The sequence below is a fragment of the Lagopus leucura genome, unplaced genomic scaffold (assembly GCF_019238085.1).
Source record: "Lagopus leucura isolate 7727_CA_CO unplaced genomic scaffold, USGS_WTPT01 Super-Scaffold_100016, whole genome shotgun sequence".
In the NCBI taxonomy this organism is placed as follows: Eukaryota; Metazoa; Chordata; class Aves; order Galliformes; family Phasianidae; genus Lagopus; species Lagopus leucura.
In genome coordinates this window covers 563,941-581,964 of record NW_024962270.1, presented here as the reverse complement: position 1 = coordinate 581,964, position 18,024 = coordinate 563,941, and the positions used below count along the sequence as shown (strand labels likewise).

Sequence of the window (18,024 nt, the reverse complement as noted above, 5' to 3'; positions counted from 1 at the left end):
ATGTGAAGCTGGCAGCCAGAGCAGAGTCTCCCATGGGGTTTCAGAAGGGCTTGCTGGCATTTTGGTGCATATTTAGGGTGGCTCTGGGCACGAGCGTCTCCTTTCCAGGAAGGGTACGGCTGTATAAGGGTGGCTGGTATGCATTCTCCAACCATAGGAGCAGCCCCAGATCTGCCAACCATGCATGGCCAGAGGTACCTTCCCTGTGAGCAGATTGCATCCTGCTGTCTGCCTTCTCCCCTCTCCTGGGATCAGGGTCACACAGGGTGGTTGGAGCAGCTCTGGAACATGCTGGGCTTTTGTGGACCTCCTGGACAGAGGCATTTTGTGGATGAGAAATAGAAACTAGGGAAAAGGACCTCACTGCCTGTCCAGGACTGCAAATGTGTCACCAAAGGCAGTGTTTTTCCATGCAAAAAAACCTGTTGTTACAGCTCCTCCCGTGCACCAAGAGGAAGTGGGCACTGTCTTGGTGGAAGCAGCAGTTCTTGATGGGCATAGCAAAGCTCTGGGGCTCCTGGGCTATGGTGGGAGATAAAGAACCTTGGGAAGGAGGTGGCCTTCTCCCAGTGGCCAGGCCGGGTTTATGAGCAATGGTTTGGGAAAGGGTTGGAACCCCAGATGTTCCCTGGGGAGGTGTGAGGGAGGGTGAGAGGAACGGGGTGCTGGGGACATGGAGGCAGTGGAGGTGGTGAGGTTGGCAGGGTGATGTTGCTATGGCTACTCGTGTGCTATTCATAGAAGAAATTAGCTAAATCTTTGCACTCGAAGGTGGAGGAGGAAAGAGAAGGAAGGCGTTCTCAGTTTGGAGGGAAGAAAGGAGGGAAGCCAAAACAGGAAAGGGGGTCCGTTCCCCTCCTATGCTCTGAGCCCGTGAGTGACTATGCAAAGCACTGCCCAGAGTGCAGGAGGATGCACACAGGGATGAGCTGCCCGTGGGACAGCCCCTGCGGTGCCGTGCAGAGCCCCGTGAGCAGGGCGAGCTCTGCGTCACGCCGGGCGGCAGGAGACATCCTTTTAATTAAAGACATCCAATCTGCGGGGAGGTATTTTTGGCAGCCTAAATGTAGATACAACTCTAGCAAAATCTGCCATTTGCAGCTGGCTGCTCCCCGTGCTCAGCAGGACTTCTCGGACGCTGGCTGTCCCCCGGCCACCCCCAGCATCTGTCCCCACGTGTCCCCTCATCAGCCGGAGTCCCACAAGGGTCTTCCCTCACCACACCGTCATCGCACCCCGCTCTTCCCTCATCGCACCCCGCTCCCTCGTGAGAGTTTCATTCCCATCCCACGGAGCCGTTTGTCACCTCCTCACTCACGATGTGTAAATCTGCGTGTCTGTTCCTAATATATCTCCTTCCATCTGATTTCACCTCTCAGCTTGTTTCTCGGGCATCTCCGCCTGGTGATCCTGCCGTCACTGAGCTGGGTGGCTGGAAGCAGGTGCTGAGCTGCTCTCCTTCCCCCAGTCTCTGCCCCTTCGTCACCCCAAGCCCTCAGCCCATAAACTTGTGAGGCAGCTGCTATTTCTGTCATTCTGAGCCTTCCTTCTTTGCCTCCCAGCCATTACCATGATCCCAATGACACCTTCTCAAGATGTTCTTGGGTTTCCTCGCTCCCTCTGTCTCCTGCTCAGCCAATTCCCCTCACCCACCGTAGATCATCTCCTGTCCAGCTCCCACCTGTCCCTCCATCCTGCCAGGAGCAAGCTGAAGGGCCCAGATGTCCTCAAAGCACCTTCCAAAAATGCTCATTTGTGTGTGGATGGCCAAGGACATTTGTCTCCTTAGTTTTCTCATTCACCTGAAAGTCTTTTTCCATCAGGTGTGTGAATTCTCGTGTTTGTGCTGACCCTACCAAAACATCATCTTAGTTACATTATTGCTTTTAGCAGTGTGGAGGAGGTTCCTCCTCACGAGGAACACGCTGGAGGCAGAAAGACTTCAGCCAGAGGGATGTTCCCCATACATTGTTGTCTCAGCCATGCTCTTCCCCTTGGCTTTGACATTACCAGTTTGGTGGGACCTGCCCCAGCCCATTCCTGACCAGTGCTCAAGACATGGTAGGGTTCTGCTGGCATCTCCTAGAGCGTGCTCAAGACAGGGTACCCCCACAGAAGTCTTTCATGAGAGGTTAACCATGGATCATCCATCCATCTCATCCTCCATCTCTCCATCCATCCATCTCATCTTCCATCCATCCATTTCTCCCACCAACCATCCCTCCATCCTTCCCTCCATCTCTTTCTCCCATTCTGTTCCTCTACATTCCTCTATCCATCCATCCCTCCCTCCATCCACCTCATCCTCCATCCATCCATTTCTTCCACCAACCGTCCCTCCATCCTTCCCTCCATCTCTTTCTCCCATTCTCTATCCCTCCATCTCTCTCTCCATCCATCCACCCATCCAACCATCCTTCCTTCCCCACATCCATCTCTCCATTCCTTCATCTCACCCACCTTTCCCTCCATCCCTCCCTCTATCCACCCATCCAGGTGCCCTGGATGCAGGGGTGGAAGCGCAGCAGAAGCCCTGCCATCCCCAGATTGCTGCCTTCCTCGGGTGAGGCCGTGGGCACGCAGCATGCCTCGATCAGAGGAGAGGAGCTTCCGCTCCTTCCTTCACTGCGGATGCTCATTTAGAGAGAGGAAGTGATTAAGACTAATCAGGCCGCAATCAGCTGTGGCTTCGTGCCGGGCGCTGCGGCGCTCAGCCCCATGCAGGATGCCCTCCCAGTTCCCAGAGGAGAGCAGATTGGGCACCGCTCTGGGATGGAGGAGCTGAGTGAGATGGGAATCAGCTTAACCCTCGCTCTGCTGTAGTGCTGCTGCAAGGCGCCGTGGGTTGTGTGAGTGCTCCTAGCTGGTTTGAACGCATGCAAACATGGGAAGATGCGGAGATCCCTCAAGGGCGCTTGGGAATCCAACAATATGTCATGGGCTTGTATCTGTAACATGGAGAGAAAAAAACGAATTTAACAGCATTTAACAAGCTCAGAATACATGAATTTGAAATGCAGTTCAGTTCAGTCTACAGCAGCTCACAGGAGGGGGGGATCGCTGAAGGACTTATTTGGGGATCGTAACTATTTCTGGTGACATGTGGCACTTCAGAGCAGCCTGGGACCTGAATTCTCCCTTATGTCCTTCCTATCTGCTGTAAAACAGAAACATCTTTCTTGAAATGTTGTACTTAGGGGTGCACTGGAACTTAGAGAGGAAAGCAGGCTGTTTCAAACCCAAAGAAATCCATACTACTGTCCTTGTTCGCTCTTCCTTTCCTTGTATGTATGTATTTGATTGAAAACCATGCAGGTCTTTCTGATGATAATATCTCTGCCTGCAAAAAAAAAAAAAGGAGTTGAGTCGATTTTATTTGGCAGCTCCAGGTCAGAAGGAAGCTGTTGCAGCCCAGCACTTCTGCAAATTGGGTCGCTTATTTTAGCGGCCAGAGCCTGGAACAGGATGTCTAACTTCCAGGCATGAACACACTGGCCTTAATGGCTTCTAAATAGAAACTGAAACTCCACAGAGCTTCTGTCTGGAGAAGCTTTCTTCTCTCCCCACTGAGTGAAGGCTTTTTCCAGTTCCTATTTAAGCACGCTCTTTAAAAAAGCACCAAAACATAGATCAAACCCTCAGTAGCTGCTTGTGTTTGCATTGAGCCCTGGGCAGTTCCATGGCTTTGCCAGCCATCCTTGAGACCGTGGAGCTTTCATGTCCTGGAATGGCTGCAATGCTTTGAGCCTGTGTCCATTCCTTGGAGCTGCTCACACCACTGGGGTCACAGAGCTGTGGTGTCCCCAGCACAGCCTGGAGTGGGTGATGCTGGTTGGCTGGGTGGGTGTGGAGCAGCTGGAGCCTGGGTGCTGGGTGCCAACAGGGGGTCTGGGCATCCCTAAGCTCCATGATCAGCCCTTGTATTGTTTCTGAGGTGGTTGCAGCTCGTTGTGAGCCATGCAGAGGGAGAACGTGGGGTCAGTATGCAGCCCTCTTAGGGAGTTTAATGAGAGGGGCTCAGCCCAAACAGTGCCAATGGGCAATAGAAGTGCAAAAAGAGTTATTTTGTCTGTCCTGGTGAAAGGGAAGGGAGGTTCATCCCTGGCTGTGGCGTTCTCCAGCCTCCAGAAGCTTTCAGGTTGTGTTTTCCTTTGCTCGCTTCCTCGTCCCACTCGTCCTTGGTCCACCCATTATGCGGCCATAGAGAGCTTGGAGAGGGGAACAAGCCTCTGGCAGCTGTGTGTTACCTCTGCCCTTGAGCAGTGGAGTGGCAGGAAGACCAAAGCACAGGTGTAGCATTGGGATGTAGGCATAAAGCACTTGGCCAGCCCACCTCAGGTGCTTCAGGAGATGCTGTTAAGATTGGAGCTCTGTGTTGGTGCTGGGAGGAGCAGTGTCTGTGCTCAGGGCAGGATCGCCTGGCATGGAACAGATGAATGTGTCAGTGCTGATCAGGGTGAGCTGTGGTGCATGCAGGCTGTGCCGCACTGCCAGGACCTGGGCTTGCCCCAGTGATGTTCCTTCATTAGCGCGTTGTGACCATGCTCCTCACCCATCTCGCACCAAAGATGCTCCCCAGTATCCACTGGTGCCAGGAGCTGTGTGCTCACAGCAGGGCTCTGACACGGGACAGCTGTTCCTGGTGCACACGTATGGCTCTCCCTGAGGTTTTACACCCTTGGCAAAGAAGCAAAGAGGATGTCCATCTGTCCACCTTGCTTAGATGCTTCTGTTGGCATCTCTCTACTTGGCCTCTGACCCAGGAGCTGTTAAAAACGTGTAGAGTCCAAATTCTATGTATCTCCAGAGGCATTTCCTTCTAAGTGTTGTGATTACACCCGAGATGATGCAAAGCAAAGCAAACTGAAAGGCAGAACAACTTTTCACTCTAATCCATTCCAGGAAAGTTATAAAAATCAAGCAGATATAAGTCAGTGCCTGGCTTCTTGTGCACAGGCCCAGAGTCACAGTCACTCTGCCCTCTGTCCCTGGGGCAAACAGCCTTCCTGCAGACAGGGATTTGTCAGCTCTGGAAGCTCCTGCTTCAGCCCCATCACTAGTTGAGATGGAGGTGGGTTTGTGTGTGAGCGCAGTCCAGTTGCTGCAGGTCTCAGCGGCCTGCAGCACGTTTATTGTGTCTGGATGAGGTGCATAATCCCCAACCCTGAGTGGGATGTGTGGGGGGTGTGAACCAGATGCAAATCTTGGGGCTGCCAGCACGGAAGGAACGGCACGAAAGGAACCAACCCAGTCCTCGTGGGAACACTGCAGGATGAGGCTCCCTCCCTCTGTAACGTGCTGACGAACCTCCTCCATTTGCATTTAATTGCAGCTTTTCTTTCTATTGGAAGTTTTGGAAAATGGTCACGTTTTGCAAATCCCGTCTTCATCCCAGCCAATGATACCAACAGAAATGAAGGAGAAGGGGTGATGCTCTAAGAGCACTGCCCACGGGTGACTGGCATAGTGCCCTTGGGCTGACACCTGCCTTCCTCCATCAAGCAGGCACATTGGCTGAGCCCTCTGCCAGCCAGGGCAGGAAAGAAATTGTTGTTTTTTTTGTTTTTATTGCTGGGCAGCAGGAATGTGCTGGTGAATTAACCATGCCCTCAATTCTATAGGGAATGGTAAGTAATTTATGCCCTAAGGAACAGGAGGTTGCTGCATGCAGGGAGGAGAGGAAACAGGGCTGTGCATTCAGGTCACATTCAATGAGGGCTGTCAGATCTCTTCCATCTAAAATGCTTCATCACACTATTATTATTTACTGAGCCCTGCTGCTGCTTGGAGCTTTACAAACAAAAAAAGGTCCGAGCCCCTCGTCACTTGACAGCATGAGCAGCAAAATGCAGTAGAGCTAGAAGTGCCCCAGACCTCCTCCAGCAGGCTGCACAAACCCTGTGTGTTGGAAGGCTGCAGGGAAGGTGGGACTCGAAGAGGACCTTGAGGAGTGAGGGGGTCGCTGCACATATGCAGAGAGATTGATCTAGGCACAAAGCCAGCAAGGCAGAGGACAGCTGTTGGGAAAATCTGGGCAGCAACAGGAGCTGAAAGGAATAGCAGTGAAGGGGAACGAGGCTTGAAGGTCAAGATTCAAGAACTTTCTGGTTTCTGGAGGCTCAAAGAAGTGGAGCCTTTACCACCAATGTAGTGGAAATGCTAAGTCATGGCTTGATGCAGTGATGGAGCACCTGGTGGGAAGGCAGGACCAACCCAGGGAAGCTCAGGTGCATGTAATGTGCCTGAGTGACTGGAAGGGGTGGAGTCAGAATCCAGCCCTTCCCAGACCTCATTTAAGGGTTGGCAGTGGAGGCATCTCTTCCTGGTGATCCCTGCCTACCTGAGGCTTCTAAAGGTATGCAGATCTTTTCTTTCCTTGCTGTGGTTGCAGCTGCTGCATTTGGGCTCGTTCTCATTTGCTGCAGCCAGAGACTTTGCTACCCTGTTAGTTTTATGGTACTTTCTGTCCTTTTATAGCATTGCATACCAGGAAAGGCGCAAATCTTGGAATATTTGCAAGTGGAAGTCAGGGCTAAAATCCAAATGTCTTTCCTCGTGGTATCTGGAATAGTTGGCCACAGGAGGCAAATGGGGATTTCCTGGTCTGAATTCCTTCTGATCATGTGTGACTTTGTTTTAAGCAGCCACTTGCATTCAGCATCTCCTGGGTCCCATCTGGAGCCTGAGTGGGAAATTGTGCTCCTAGCAGTATTTTGAGATGTAAAAGTCAGTAGTGTGGAATGGCTGCGAAGGATGCTCAGCGCGCAGCGAGCGGGCTAGACAAAATATGTCCTTAGGGCTCACCACTGTGTGAGCGAGGCAGTGTGATGTGTGATTTGTGGGCTATTAGTAATTCGACAAAGAGGCTGCAGTGGGGCTCGCTGAAGGACTCAAGCTAGATCTGCAAAAGCCTCTGTGGTATTATCATACAGAGCACTTCTCCCCATCATTTGCGGAGTTGAATTAATGTCATAAATCATGGGGCACGTGACAGACTGCATTTAGTTAGGCTGCCTCTTCTATATCCTTCCTGGAAACTCATCTAATAAGAGCTGGCCTCTGGCATGCCAAGGTTCAAACATCCACCATGTGTTAATTGCTGGCAGTAGAAGTACTGCTGTTTTTTTTTTTTGGTTTTTTTTTTTTTGCCTTGAAATGTGGAATCCCTTCCTAGAATAGCACTGGGGACCAATAAAAGCCAGTGCCAGGTTTAATATATGCTATCTCACAAATTATCTGGACTAAATACAAGGACTGTGCACTACCAGAGAGGGGATATTCCCAGCTTAACACTGCTTCTGGGCCATGGAGATCCCAAGACATTGGACCTGAAAATTATGATTCTTTTACGTGTGTGGGAGTGGTTTGGCAGGAGAGCTTGGAAGTGGTCATATTTCCCTGAGCTAGGGAATTAATTGCCATAAAAGCTATGGTTTAGTAACCAATAGTTACAGCTGCTGGAAAGATCAGAAGGCATCCAAATAAATCAAATTAACTACCTCCTGTTCCATCCTTATGAGAGCTGAACCTTTCTGGGCAAGATCAGAAACGCAGTTCATCTGACCCCTAACTCTGCCACTTACAGAACCATGAGGGTGAAACGTCCAGAAATACAGACAGCTAAAACAGGAGAAGGTGGAGACTGCCTTTCTGGATGACGTGAGGAGGTGGTTCTCTGTTAGGAAACTTATATTAGAGGAGAGCAGTGAGGCAGTAGCCCGCTCCTGAGAAAGTCTCAGATTCATTGAGGCTGTTGGGCTGTGCAATGTGACCACCCACGTTACTGGGTAGCCAGTGATTCCTGTTAACTGCAACACTAGCTCTACTGTGACTTGCTTGCTCCTCACCAGACTCTCAAGCGTCTGATATCCCAAGGCAGAGGGCTCGCCTCCCCTCGTAGCTCGCGTTTACCAGCATTTTCCCGTGCAGCTCTGGCCATTGCTCTACACACGAGTCTTGGAATGGTGCTGTAAATCCTAGCACGCCCTGGATTTCGCGCTGTTTGCTGTTGTGTGCTGGTGAGAAACGTCAGCCTTACGATTAGCCCGAATGTACTCTTCTTTTGCCTCGTTCAGAAGACAAAGACCTCCCCGATGTGGGGATGCTCCACGGGAAGGGCCTGCAGGTACGACGGGCACCGCGCCTTCAGGAGGTTGCGGTGCTGGACAGCTCCGGCTCAGCGCGGGACCCCGGGGTGACGAGCGCGAAGGGCGGCGCTGGCAGCGGCCCGGGTTGCGGCCGTAGCTGCTGTGCTGGGAGGTGCCTGCAGGCCCCAGGGATGGTGTGCTGCCGATATGTCCGTCCCACGGGATCTCCTTTCCAAACCCTCCTGTTTCCTCATCCCTTTGCAATGTGGATTTCTAGTTCTAGCGTTCACATGAATCGGACCTGAGGCTGGAACAGTTTCTAGTCTTTCCCATATCGCTTGCTGCAGCTGAGACCACGTGTCTGGGGAATACGGAGGAGACCCATGCCTGAGCAATGCTGTGTCCCCATATCCAGCCCAGGCTGCTGGCCACGTGGAGGAAGGGCAAGGACAGAACCCTTCCCAACCTGCCCTCTTCTGCCTGGCCTGGAAGGGCTGTGGAGGCATGGCCAGGATGAGGCCGTGCAGTGCAGCGGGCTGTGTTTGGTGACATCCCGCTTTTGTCTCCCCACAGGCCAACCCTGCTCCCATTATCGTGAACACAGACTCGCTGGAACAAGGGCTCTCTGTAAGTCTCCTGGTTTTGTTTCAATTCTTTTCAACAAACGCTGCATTTTCTTGGCTCAAAGGTGCCCGAAAGACCCCAGCAAGATGGCAGAAGGGTCTGGTATCTGTGCCACAACCCCACATCGTATCCCAGCCCCAAACCCTGCTGGGGCTGTGCTGAGCAGAGCCATGGCTGCCTGCAGCTGAGCAGTGCTTGGTGATGGAGAGTGTTTGCAGCCACTGTGCATTTGGTACTCTTGGCTTGCTGTAGAGGTAATCCTCAGCTGGTTGCAGAGAGAGTTTGCAAGCTGCTGCAGCACTCACCAGAGCATTTGCAAATCATTCCTGCAGGGAGGATGGAAGGAGCAAGGGTGGCCACTGTGGATATCTGCAGCACAGCTCCCAGAAGGGAGCTTGGTTATCAGTTTGCCAGGGCTTGGTTGGTCTTTGGACTTGAGGTGGATGGATTGCTCCTTTTGGTTGAGCCTTTCTCATAAAACATTTCAGGTGTCAGATGCTGAGCCAAAGCCTCCTGCACTCAGGTGGGAGTCCGTGCTTTCTGTCTCAGCACAGTGGCCCTGGGTCCAGCAGCCTTACAGAAGTTGTGGCAGGAGAGTGTTGTCATCTACAAAGGTTTCCTGCCCAAGCCCATCACATGGCAGTCTATGACTGCAGGAAGCGTTGAAAGGGATCTGCATTCCTGCAGCCCACTGGGTGGCTATGCCTCGGTTTTTGGGGCTGCAAACTTCAGCCTGGAAATCCTCTTTCCTTCTAATTCTTGCCACAGCAGTGCAGAAAGCAGCCAACGCAGTGCCAAAAAATGGCTTGTGAAGAACCCGTGTCCCACATAAATGTGGTCCTTCTTTGGAGCGAGGGTGAACCCTGCTCCATCCTGGCACCTGAATCATAAGGTTGGAAATACCACTAAAATCATCTAGTCCAACCATCAACCCATGACCATCATACCAGTAAACAGTGTCCCTCAGTGCAGCATCTACCCTGTTCTTGAACAGCCCCAAGGGATGATGATTCCACCACCTCCCTTGGCAGCCTGTGCTGGTACCTCACCAATCTTTCTGAGAAGAAATTTTTTCTAATATCCAACCTCATGGAGATCCAGGCTCTGGGGAAAACAAACCTTAACATCTCCCACTGGCTGTTCCAGGGGTCAGCAAAGGAGCCACAGTGGGGGCTTTCTGCAGAAGAGCACTCTGAAGTGGGAAGTCTGGCAGCATGCTCTCTTACGAAAACAAAAGCTGAAGCCTGTTGGTACAGTATTTGGAAGGGTTAATGTGACAGCTTCCAGTCTTTAATTACTTAACTATTCAATGCTTTCCTTAATGATAAACAGATGGATGTGGTCTAGTTCCTTCCTGTTCTAGCTCCATTGATAACATTGGACTAGCTGCTGGGCTGAATTTGGCCCTGGCTGTTTATTAAGAAGCTTGCTCCACATTTGTGTCCCTCTGCCCACCCACCTCCATCCCCAGGAGCATGTGGCACCACATCCTGCTCACTGCCAGGGCTGGTGCTCAGCTTCACTGCAGGCTGTGCTCCTAGGTTGTAAAAATCCAACAGATTTTTTATCAGACTCCTGCTGCATTGAAGGCATTGCAGTCGAGCTGGACTCATACAAGCACCTGCTCACAGCCAGTTCCCCACTTAGTGTGCTTTGCACACCCAGGCCCCAGGCGTAGAGGAAGCATCAAGAGCACTGTTCCCATGGCAAGCAGCACTGTCTGTGTCCCAGAGCTGCCTCTTCGAAGCTGAACCCCTTGTGTTGTGTCCCCAGTGCTGCCCAATCCTGGTGCTGATTGTTGGAGCTCAGCCACGCGCCCAACCTGCACTCAGCACACAACTGTCCCCTTAATGTGGTGGCTGCAAGGCATGGACTCAGAAAGCAGAAGGATGACTGTTCCTGCAGGTTATTCTCCTTGCAGCCATTTGGGTTGGTTTGAGGAACTCCATCTTAGCCTTCTAAATTTGGCCCTTAATCATTAGCAAATTGCAAACCGTGTTCCACGTGCGACAGCACAGTGTTGGCTGGCTGAGCCTGCAGACAGCTTGCAGTAGCACTGGAAGGTGTGTGCATTTCTGTTTATTCAGTGAGTGTTAACTCTGCAGCCTTCTGTTGATGATTTAAATGTCATCATTTCTAACTACTTCCCTGCTGCTCAAAAAGTGAAAGAGAAGTGAAGGCTGGAGAGAAGGCCTTTCCTTGAGACTTCAGGTGGGCTTCCTGCATGGGACGGGCTTAGAGCAATGATCCTGGCCCTACTTTGTTTGAAACCAGAGCAGAGTTTGGGTTCACGGTGGGGCTGTGTAGGGAACAGCCAGTGAGCTGTGAGCTAAGCAAGAGAAACCCCTGAGAAATGCGAGCAGAGTGGGGTGGGCTCACCCTGCCTCACAGCAACCCAGGGACGTGGTTCAGGATACCCATGTGAAAGCCTGGAGCTGGGCATCACCCATACAAGCCCCACACGAGAGCCACACGTGCCAGCTCTGCAATGCTCTTAGCATGGAGGCAGCTCCTGAACTGGGAGGGAGCGTGGCAGAGAGTTGGAGGGGCAATAGAGGCGCTCTGGGTTTTGCTGTCAATGAGTAACCGGTATTCAGTTTTCCTGTGCTGGAACACTAGCTTTGTTGGCTTGTTCCCTTGGTTACGTGGTATATATTAAGGGCTCCATTTGGTTTCTTCATGCAATTAACTGGTGTTCTATTGTGCGGATTTTGGAGACGTAATCGGAGCAGGAACTTCACGTCCAGGCTTGGCTGACCTGGCACATGCAGTGCTGGGCAGGTGCCAACGTTTCCCATTTCATGACACAAAATGCTGCTCAGCATTGACAACCCCAAGACTTTCAGAAGGTTTTGCAATGGGGCCACGTCCTGGGGTGTCCCTGTGTCCCGTGCCGTGGGTCCCTGCCCTGGTGCTTCCCATTGCGGGTGGCTGCCGCTCTCTGGGCTGGTTCTGCTGGCTCTCCCCGCGGCTCACAGATTGTCAAAGTTTTCTGCACATCCCCATCCTGTAGGTATGTATGTGCTGTTCCTCTGCGGCCGTGGGTGTGCATATGGCTGTCTGTGTGGCAATAGCGTTGAATGCCAAAGCGGAGAGGACAACGTGTGTAGTAGCGGCGGCTGCCAGGAATCTGAGTTGCTGGAAAGCTGGGGGGAGGCAGAGCCATGCACAGAGCCACCAACTGCCTGGGGACTCAGGCGAGGGAGGTGGCGAGGGGGGCTCGGCATGAGTCAGTGTGGTGGGGTGAGGAGGAAGAGCGGAGGTGGGGGGTCTTGCAGCCCCCACCCAAAGAGGTTTCATCCTCCCCTTCCTGCACTGTGCTGGTGCCAGGCAAAGGGATGCAGCATCTGTGCCCCTGGGATGTTCCTGCAGCTGTCGATCATAGAATCTTAGAATTGTTGGAGTTGGAAGGGACCCTTCAAAGTCATCTGGTCCAACTCAATACCTTAACAGCACGTCCCAAAGCTTTCTTTCCACCCTTATGCCCCATCTGAATCTCTTTTGTTTCAAGTTTCTTCTGTCTTTTGTTTCTGTTCCCTTCTGTCACTCTCAGTGGTCACAGTGGTCCTGCAAGGCTCTGGGGCTGACAGTGTTCAACTCCCACCAGCCTGACACGTCCCAGCGGGTTCCTCTTCAACCACTGTTTGCATCTGCCTTTTCAGTCCAATTTTTCCTTCTGTCAGTTCTTTGAGGCCAAACCCACCTCAGTGCCTTCAACCTCCTCTCCTGGCCCACGTTCCCAAGCCATGATGCCATCTCCCTTCTCCACGCTCTCTCCATCCTCATCCCTCTTGCAGCATGGTACCCACAGTAGAGCGTGCTCTCCTTCAGCATTCCCAATGCTCACTAAAAACCCATGGCATTGCTCTGAGGACTGAGCCCCATTCCTGCTGCCTTGCAACCCCACAGCCTGCTCCCTCATCTCCCAAAAGGACTTCAAGTGTGAGGTTTGAGTCAACCTCTTCCCATTTTAAATATACAATTCTTTTTCAGCATTTTTTTTTTCCCCATATTGAGGTCTCCATAGCTGTTCAGGACCTACTCTGATGACCCGGGGCCTGCAAAGGAAGCAAGTATCTGGATGATGTCTTTGAAATTGCCACCTTCTTTTTCTGAGTGTTGGCAGCGATGGGGAAAATGGAAGGTTTTGGCCTACACGCTTTGCTATTTCAGAGCCTACAGCTGCAGCTCTTTTGCTTTTAATTCACTGCCCATTTCTCAGTCCCTGCCCTCACCACCGCATCCCATCACCTTCACCACGATGGCTGTGGGAGTTCCTTCAGGGCAGGGAGCAGCATCCACATGGCTTTCCTATTTTTTTATATCGGGGCACCTTCTGTATATCGCACTCCTTTTGTGTCCAACTGTTTCAACAGAAGAGATGGTTCTGAGTTCCAATTAACAAAGCCATGCTGCTGGAGGATGTTAGTTAGGAGTTAGAGGCTACCAGAGATGTACGTTGTGTTATAACACACAGATCATCCACAAGCCCTTCCTTTGCTTCCTGCAGCAGTGCATTCCCTAGGTTAATTACACGCTGGCTAACGAAGGCGTCGTTGCTTTGTGTGGAGCCCCTTTTCACGCCTCGCACATTGAGCTGCCGGAATAAAAGGGCTGAGCTGAAGTGCATTAAAGTCAGCGGGTTTGGGATCGTGCCCAGAGAGAGAAGCAGCGAGTGGTTGGATTTCAGGGCAGGGTTGTGCGACTGCATTTCTGACAGCCCAGGTTTTGGGGTGGATTCTCAAATATTCCGTGTTTTGGGGTGGACTCTCAGTACTGCAGTATCCTGGGATGTGCTCGGCCATAACGCATCTCTCCCTCTCCGCAGGTGAACGGCAGTGATGGGATGTTCAAATACGAGGAGATCGTCCTGGAAAGGGTGAGTCCTCCCCATGGGCATCTCCTCCCACTCACACAGCGAATGGGCTGGGGGGGTTTTGGGGGGGGGGGGGGGGGGGGGGTCCATCTCTCCTTCCCTGCAGCACAGGGGTGGGCTCACCGCTCCGCTCCCCCCGCGCACCCCTCCAGAAGGGAGGAGGAGGGTTTCTCGTTCACACCCTCGCCCCCTCACAGCCGCCAGCGCAGAGCTGGGGGGGGGGGCTCTTTGTCACCGGCTTTGCTGGAAAATGGAGGCAGGAGGAGCTGCACTGGCGCACAAAAGGGGGGGGGGTTCTGTCTCTCGCCTCCGTGCCCCGGTGCCCCCCCTGCCCCAGCCGATGGCTCTGCCTCGCCGCAGGCACAGAGTGCCGTGATGCTGAGCAATGAGGACAGGTTTTCTGGCAGCCTGGATTGCGGCGGGGCGGGGGGAGCTCCTGGCTGTATCTTCTGCTGTGTCGGTGGGATCCTGGCCATGCAGCGCTGATGTTGGGATAGCGGTGGTTTTGTGGGGATGGGGACGTGAGCAGAGGGTCAAGTAGGGGCTGTGAGCACAGTAGGAAAAGATGGAGCAGACTTGGCTGCAATGCATCAGCCCCATGGGGTAAGCGCAGAGCTGCATGGTCCACCCCTGCACCGCTGCATGCCCCATCCCACCCCACACCCAGGAGCTCCAGCACCGTGCAGGGCCTCCTCCTCACACTTGGCTGGCAGCGCAGGGGAAGACGCATCACTCGTCCTCCTGTTCTTTTAGTCATCCCCCTCCTCCCCCCCGGCTCTGCATCACGGAGGTGGGTGGACGGAAGGTTATCCGGGGCTGCAGCCTCACCCACCGCTTCCCCATTGCGCCTGACAAAGCGTGCCCAGGGGATGCTTCCTTTTTGGGCTGAGTGCTGCTGTGTGCTCCGGGCTGCCAGAGGGGCAAAAGCATTGTGTTCCAGGGATGAGAACCCTCAGCCACGGCAATGGGCTTGCCCTTGCTGTGAAGACAAGGGCAACCATGGCAGATTTGGGGAGCTGTCTGCAAAGAAACGTGGCAGTGGGTCAATAGGCAGTGCACGCGTCTGCTGCAGGTGATGTCCCCGCATCTCCAGCAGCCCCAGTGCCGGCAAACAAATCTCATGAACTTGATTTCTTCTAGATTATCGGAATAGTAACAAATGCCTCCTGAATCATGGCCTGAACTGGACATGCTGTTGTCAGGAGACCTCCTTTGGAGCCTCTGCTTGGATGCAGCCATCCCAGCCATGGGTCCATGCAGGGGCCCCCAGGGCTCCCCTCCCTCTGTGGATGAGCAGCACCGCCGGGCAGCCAGGACAGAACTTGGCCCGAGCGTGGCTGTGTATGAGAGGCAGGCCTGGTAGGATGTGACTAAGTGTCAGCTCTTCCGCATGAGAAAACAAGGCAACAAGCCATCTGATTTCCAAGGCAGAGCAGAAAAAAATAAACAGTAATTGTCCGCTTGCATCAAGCATGGCACTGGGAGCAGCGCTCCTAATGTGTGACAGAGCAGGGTGCTGTGAGCAAGGACTGGGCAACAGAAATACCTCTGGTGTTGGGACACTGCTGGGACACAGCGAGCACTGGGACAGGGGCTCCCTCCTTCCTCCCAGCAAGGCTTCATCTCCATCCTTACGCCTCCCTAGAGCAGATTTGGGCACCAGCAGTGCTGGGGTCAACTGGGGATATTTTGGGCCATGAGCACGTGTAATACCCACGTCTCACTGGATGTTAAGACTCAAAGTGGTCTTGCAGGAGCCACTAGGCTGCCAGCACCTGACCCAAGCCCCCCTTCTCTGCATGGGCCGTGCGGGTGGTGTCTCCTCTTGAGGATCTGCCAGCAAAGGGAGGTTTCTCCGCCAAGGACCACCCCCTCGTCCTCCAGCTCAGTCTCTCACAGAGACGTGGTGGTGAGGGAGGTCCTGGCGGCTCCCACGCTCCTGCTCCATCTGTCGGGCGCTCCGCACTGAGAGCCGGGCTGACGAGCACCCATCTTCCTTGGCCACACATCCACTGCCTGCACGGAGCAGCCCAGCCCAGGGGCTCACTGGGTTTTGGGGACAGCGTGGGACAGATGCCCCATGTGCTTTCCTGCAGGGTAACTCCGGCCTCGGCTTCAGCATAGCAGGAGGGATCGACAACCCCCACATTCCAGATGATCCCGGCATCTTCATCACCAAAATCATCCCCGGGGGAGCGGCGGCCATGGATGGACGTTTGGGGTGAGTGTGCAGGGATGGGGATTTCACCGTGCCTCCCGCTCCCACTGCACAGCTCTCAATCTGCTTTCTTCCAGCCCTTTCTCCTTGGGCAGGTCCCCTTTCCAGACATCCTCCTGCTATCAGCATCCCGTCTCCTCCCTGGCTCTGGCTCTTAACCAGTGCTGGATCCATCCTTCCCCCCTCTCCAGCATGTGGACTGCCTCCCCTGCTTCCCCCATAGCCTCCACCCCAGGAGGAGGAACCTTGCTGTCACCCCACATTTTGGCTCCGGCACATCCCAAAGCGCAAGACCCATCCAACTTAAGCAGCTCCCCTTGTGCAAGGGTCTGGGTGGCGGAGGTGACCATGGTGGCACAGGGTTGGCGATGCTGGGGAGCTCAGGATCACACCGTGTCTGTAGGGTAAATGACTGTGTGCTGCGGGTCAACGACGTGGACGTCTCCGAGGTGGTGCACAGCAAAGCAGTGGAGGCCCTGAAGGAAGCAGGCCCCGTGGTGCGGCTCGTTGTGCGGCGCCGGCAGCCCCCACCGGAGACCATCATGGAGGTCAACCTGATGAAGGGACCCAAAGGTGAGCAAAGGGGCTGCAGCAGGGAGTCCCTCTGGCATGGGGGGTGTTGTGGGCTGGGATCCTGTGGGATAGGATGCTACAAGGGGGGATGCTGTGAGTGCAAGGTGTGGGGCAGCTCCGCATCAAAGCTCACAGTGAGAAGGTGTCCCGTTGCCCAGGGTTGGCTGCAGCCAAACATCCCTCCTCTCTCTCCTCCCCTCCTGCTCATTCCCAGGACTGGGCTTCAGCATCGCGGGGGGCATTGGGAACCAACACATCCCTGGGGACAACAGCATCTACATCACCAAGATCATCGAGGGAGGCGCTGCCCAGAAGGACGGACGCCTGCAGATCGGGGACCGGCTGCTGGCGGTGAGCCCCAACCCACACCTCCACGCTTCTCCCCTGTCCCTTTTCCCAGCATCCCAACCAGGATGGGTCTGACTGCATCTTACTGTCCCTTTGCCTTGTGGCAGGTGAATAACACCAACCTGCAGGACGTGCGGCACGAGGAGGCGGTGGCTGCGCTGAAGAACACTTCTGATATGGTGTACCTGAAAGTGGCCAAGCCTGGCAGCCTGCACCTCAACGACATGTACGCGCCCCCCGACTACGCCAGCAGTACGTAGGCAGCAGCCCTGCACTGCAGGAACGGGGGGTTCCATAGCAGGGATGGGGATGACACACGCTGGAGCTGGGCTGGGCTCCACATCTACACTGAGGCCACTTCCTGCTCCTGATGCCCATCTCCTCTCTTTGCAGCCTTCTCAGCCTTGGCTGACAACCACATAAGCCATAACTCCAGTCTGGGCTATTTGGGTGGTGTGGAGAGCAAGCCTGCATACCCTGCCCCCCCACAAGTGACCCCCTCCAGGTATTCGCCCATCCCTCGGCACATGATCGGGGATGAAGACTTCACCAGGTGAGAACTGCAAATGGGCATCCCCATCCCTGCCCCTTCTCATCCTTCCCTTTCTCTGTCTGACCCAGTCCCTGCATCCTATCATGTGCTGAGTCTCTGCTGGGGCTGAAAGACTCCATTTGTGGGCTCCACGCAGGGAGGGAGGGGCTGGGGGGGGGGTCATCTTGGTAGTGCCATATCTCCTCTTGCTGTGTTCACCAGTCCCAGGACAGCTGTACCCAGGCACTGTGAGCCCCAGGGCCAGTGCTGAGCCCACTTTGGTACCAGTGGGGCTAGGGCTGGATGCTATGTGCTCCAGGGCTGATGCTCAGGTCAGGAGCAGGGCTGGCTCTGCTGTTATGAGCAAGGCTGCCATGTGGCATTGGAGTTGCTGCAGCCTCATCAGAGCTGGGATGGCCCCATTCTGTGGTGCTTTTGGATCCTAGGGCAGGAGGCAGGCAGGTCCTCTCGGAGACCCCCAGCCATCACATCCACCCCACTGAGTTCTCACCTCCCAGTGCTAAGTTGGACCCTGCTGCATGCAGTGACCTCTCTGGATGCAGCCATTCATGTGCTGCCGGGGCACCACGGGAAGATGCAGTGCTGCAGGAGCTCCGCTTTCTCCATGTGCATTGCACCACCAGAGGGACTGATTCCCAGTGCCACCACTTCATCTGTCCCTTCTCTGGGACCCCGATCCCATTTATGGATCTTTATGGGCCAGAAAGGGAGGAGAGCATCCTGACACCTGAAGCGTGGTGGGCAC

General features: G+C 54.1%; 1 protein-coding gene across 6 annotated transcripts in view; it reads left to right on the top strand.

The window, feature by feature from the left end:
* The window catches only part of DLG3 (discs large MAGUK scaffold protein 3), a 55,773-nt gene that overhangs the window by 17,187 nt on the left and 20,562 nt on the right, over nt 1–18,024 (top strand). For 4 of the 6 annotated variants that reach the window (XM_042876347.1, XM_042876344.1, XM_042876343.1 and 1 more), the window contains 7 exons: nt 8,661–8,714; nt 13,540–13,590; nt 15,684–15,808; nt 16,209–16,378; nt 16,593–16,729; nt 16,834–16,978; nt 17,120–17,279. In XM_042876347.1, the coding sequence (XP_042732281.1) occupies nt 8,661–8,714; nt 13,540–13,590; nt 15,684–15,808; nt 16,209–16,378; nt 16,593–16,729; nt 16,834–16,978; nt 17,120–17,279 (842 nt within the window). The remainder of the gene's footprint in view (nt 1–8,660; nt 8,715–13,539; nt 13,591–15,683; nt 15,809–16,208; nt 16,379–16,592; nt 16,730–16,833; nt 16,979–17,119; nt 17,280–18,024) is intronic. The other 2 variants (XM_042876346.1, XM_042876349.1) reach the window with 1 other exon arrangement.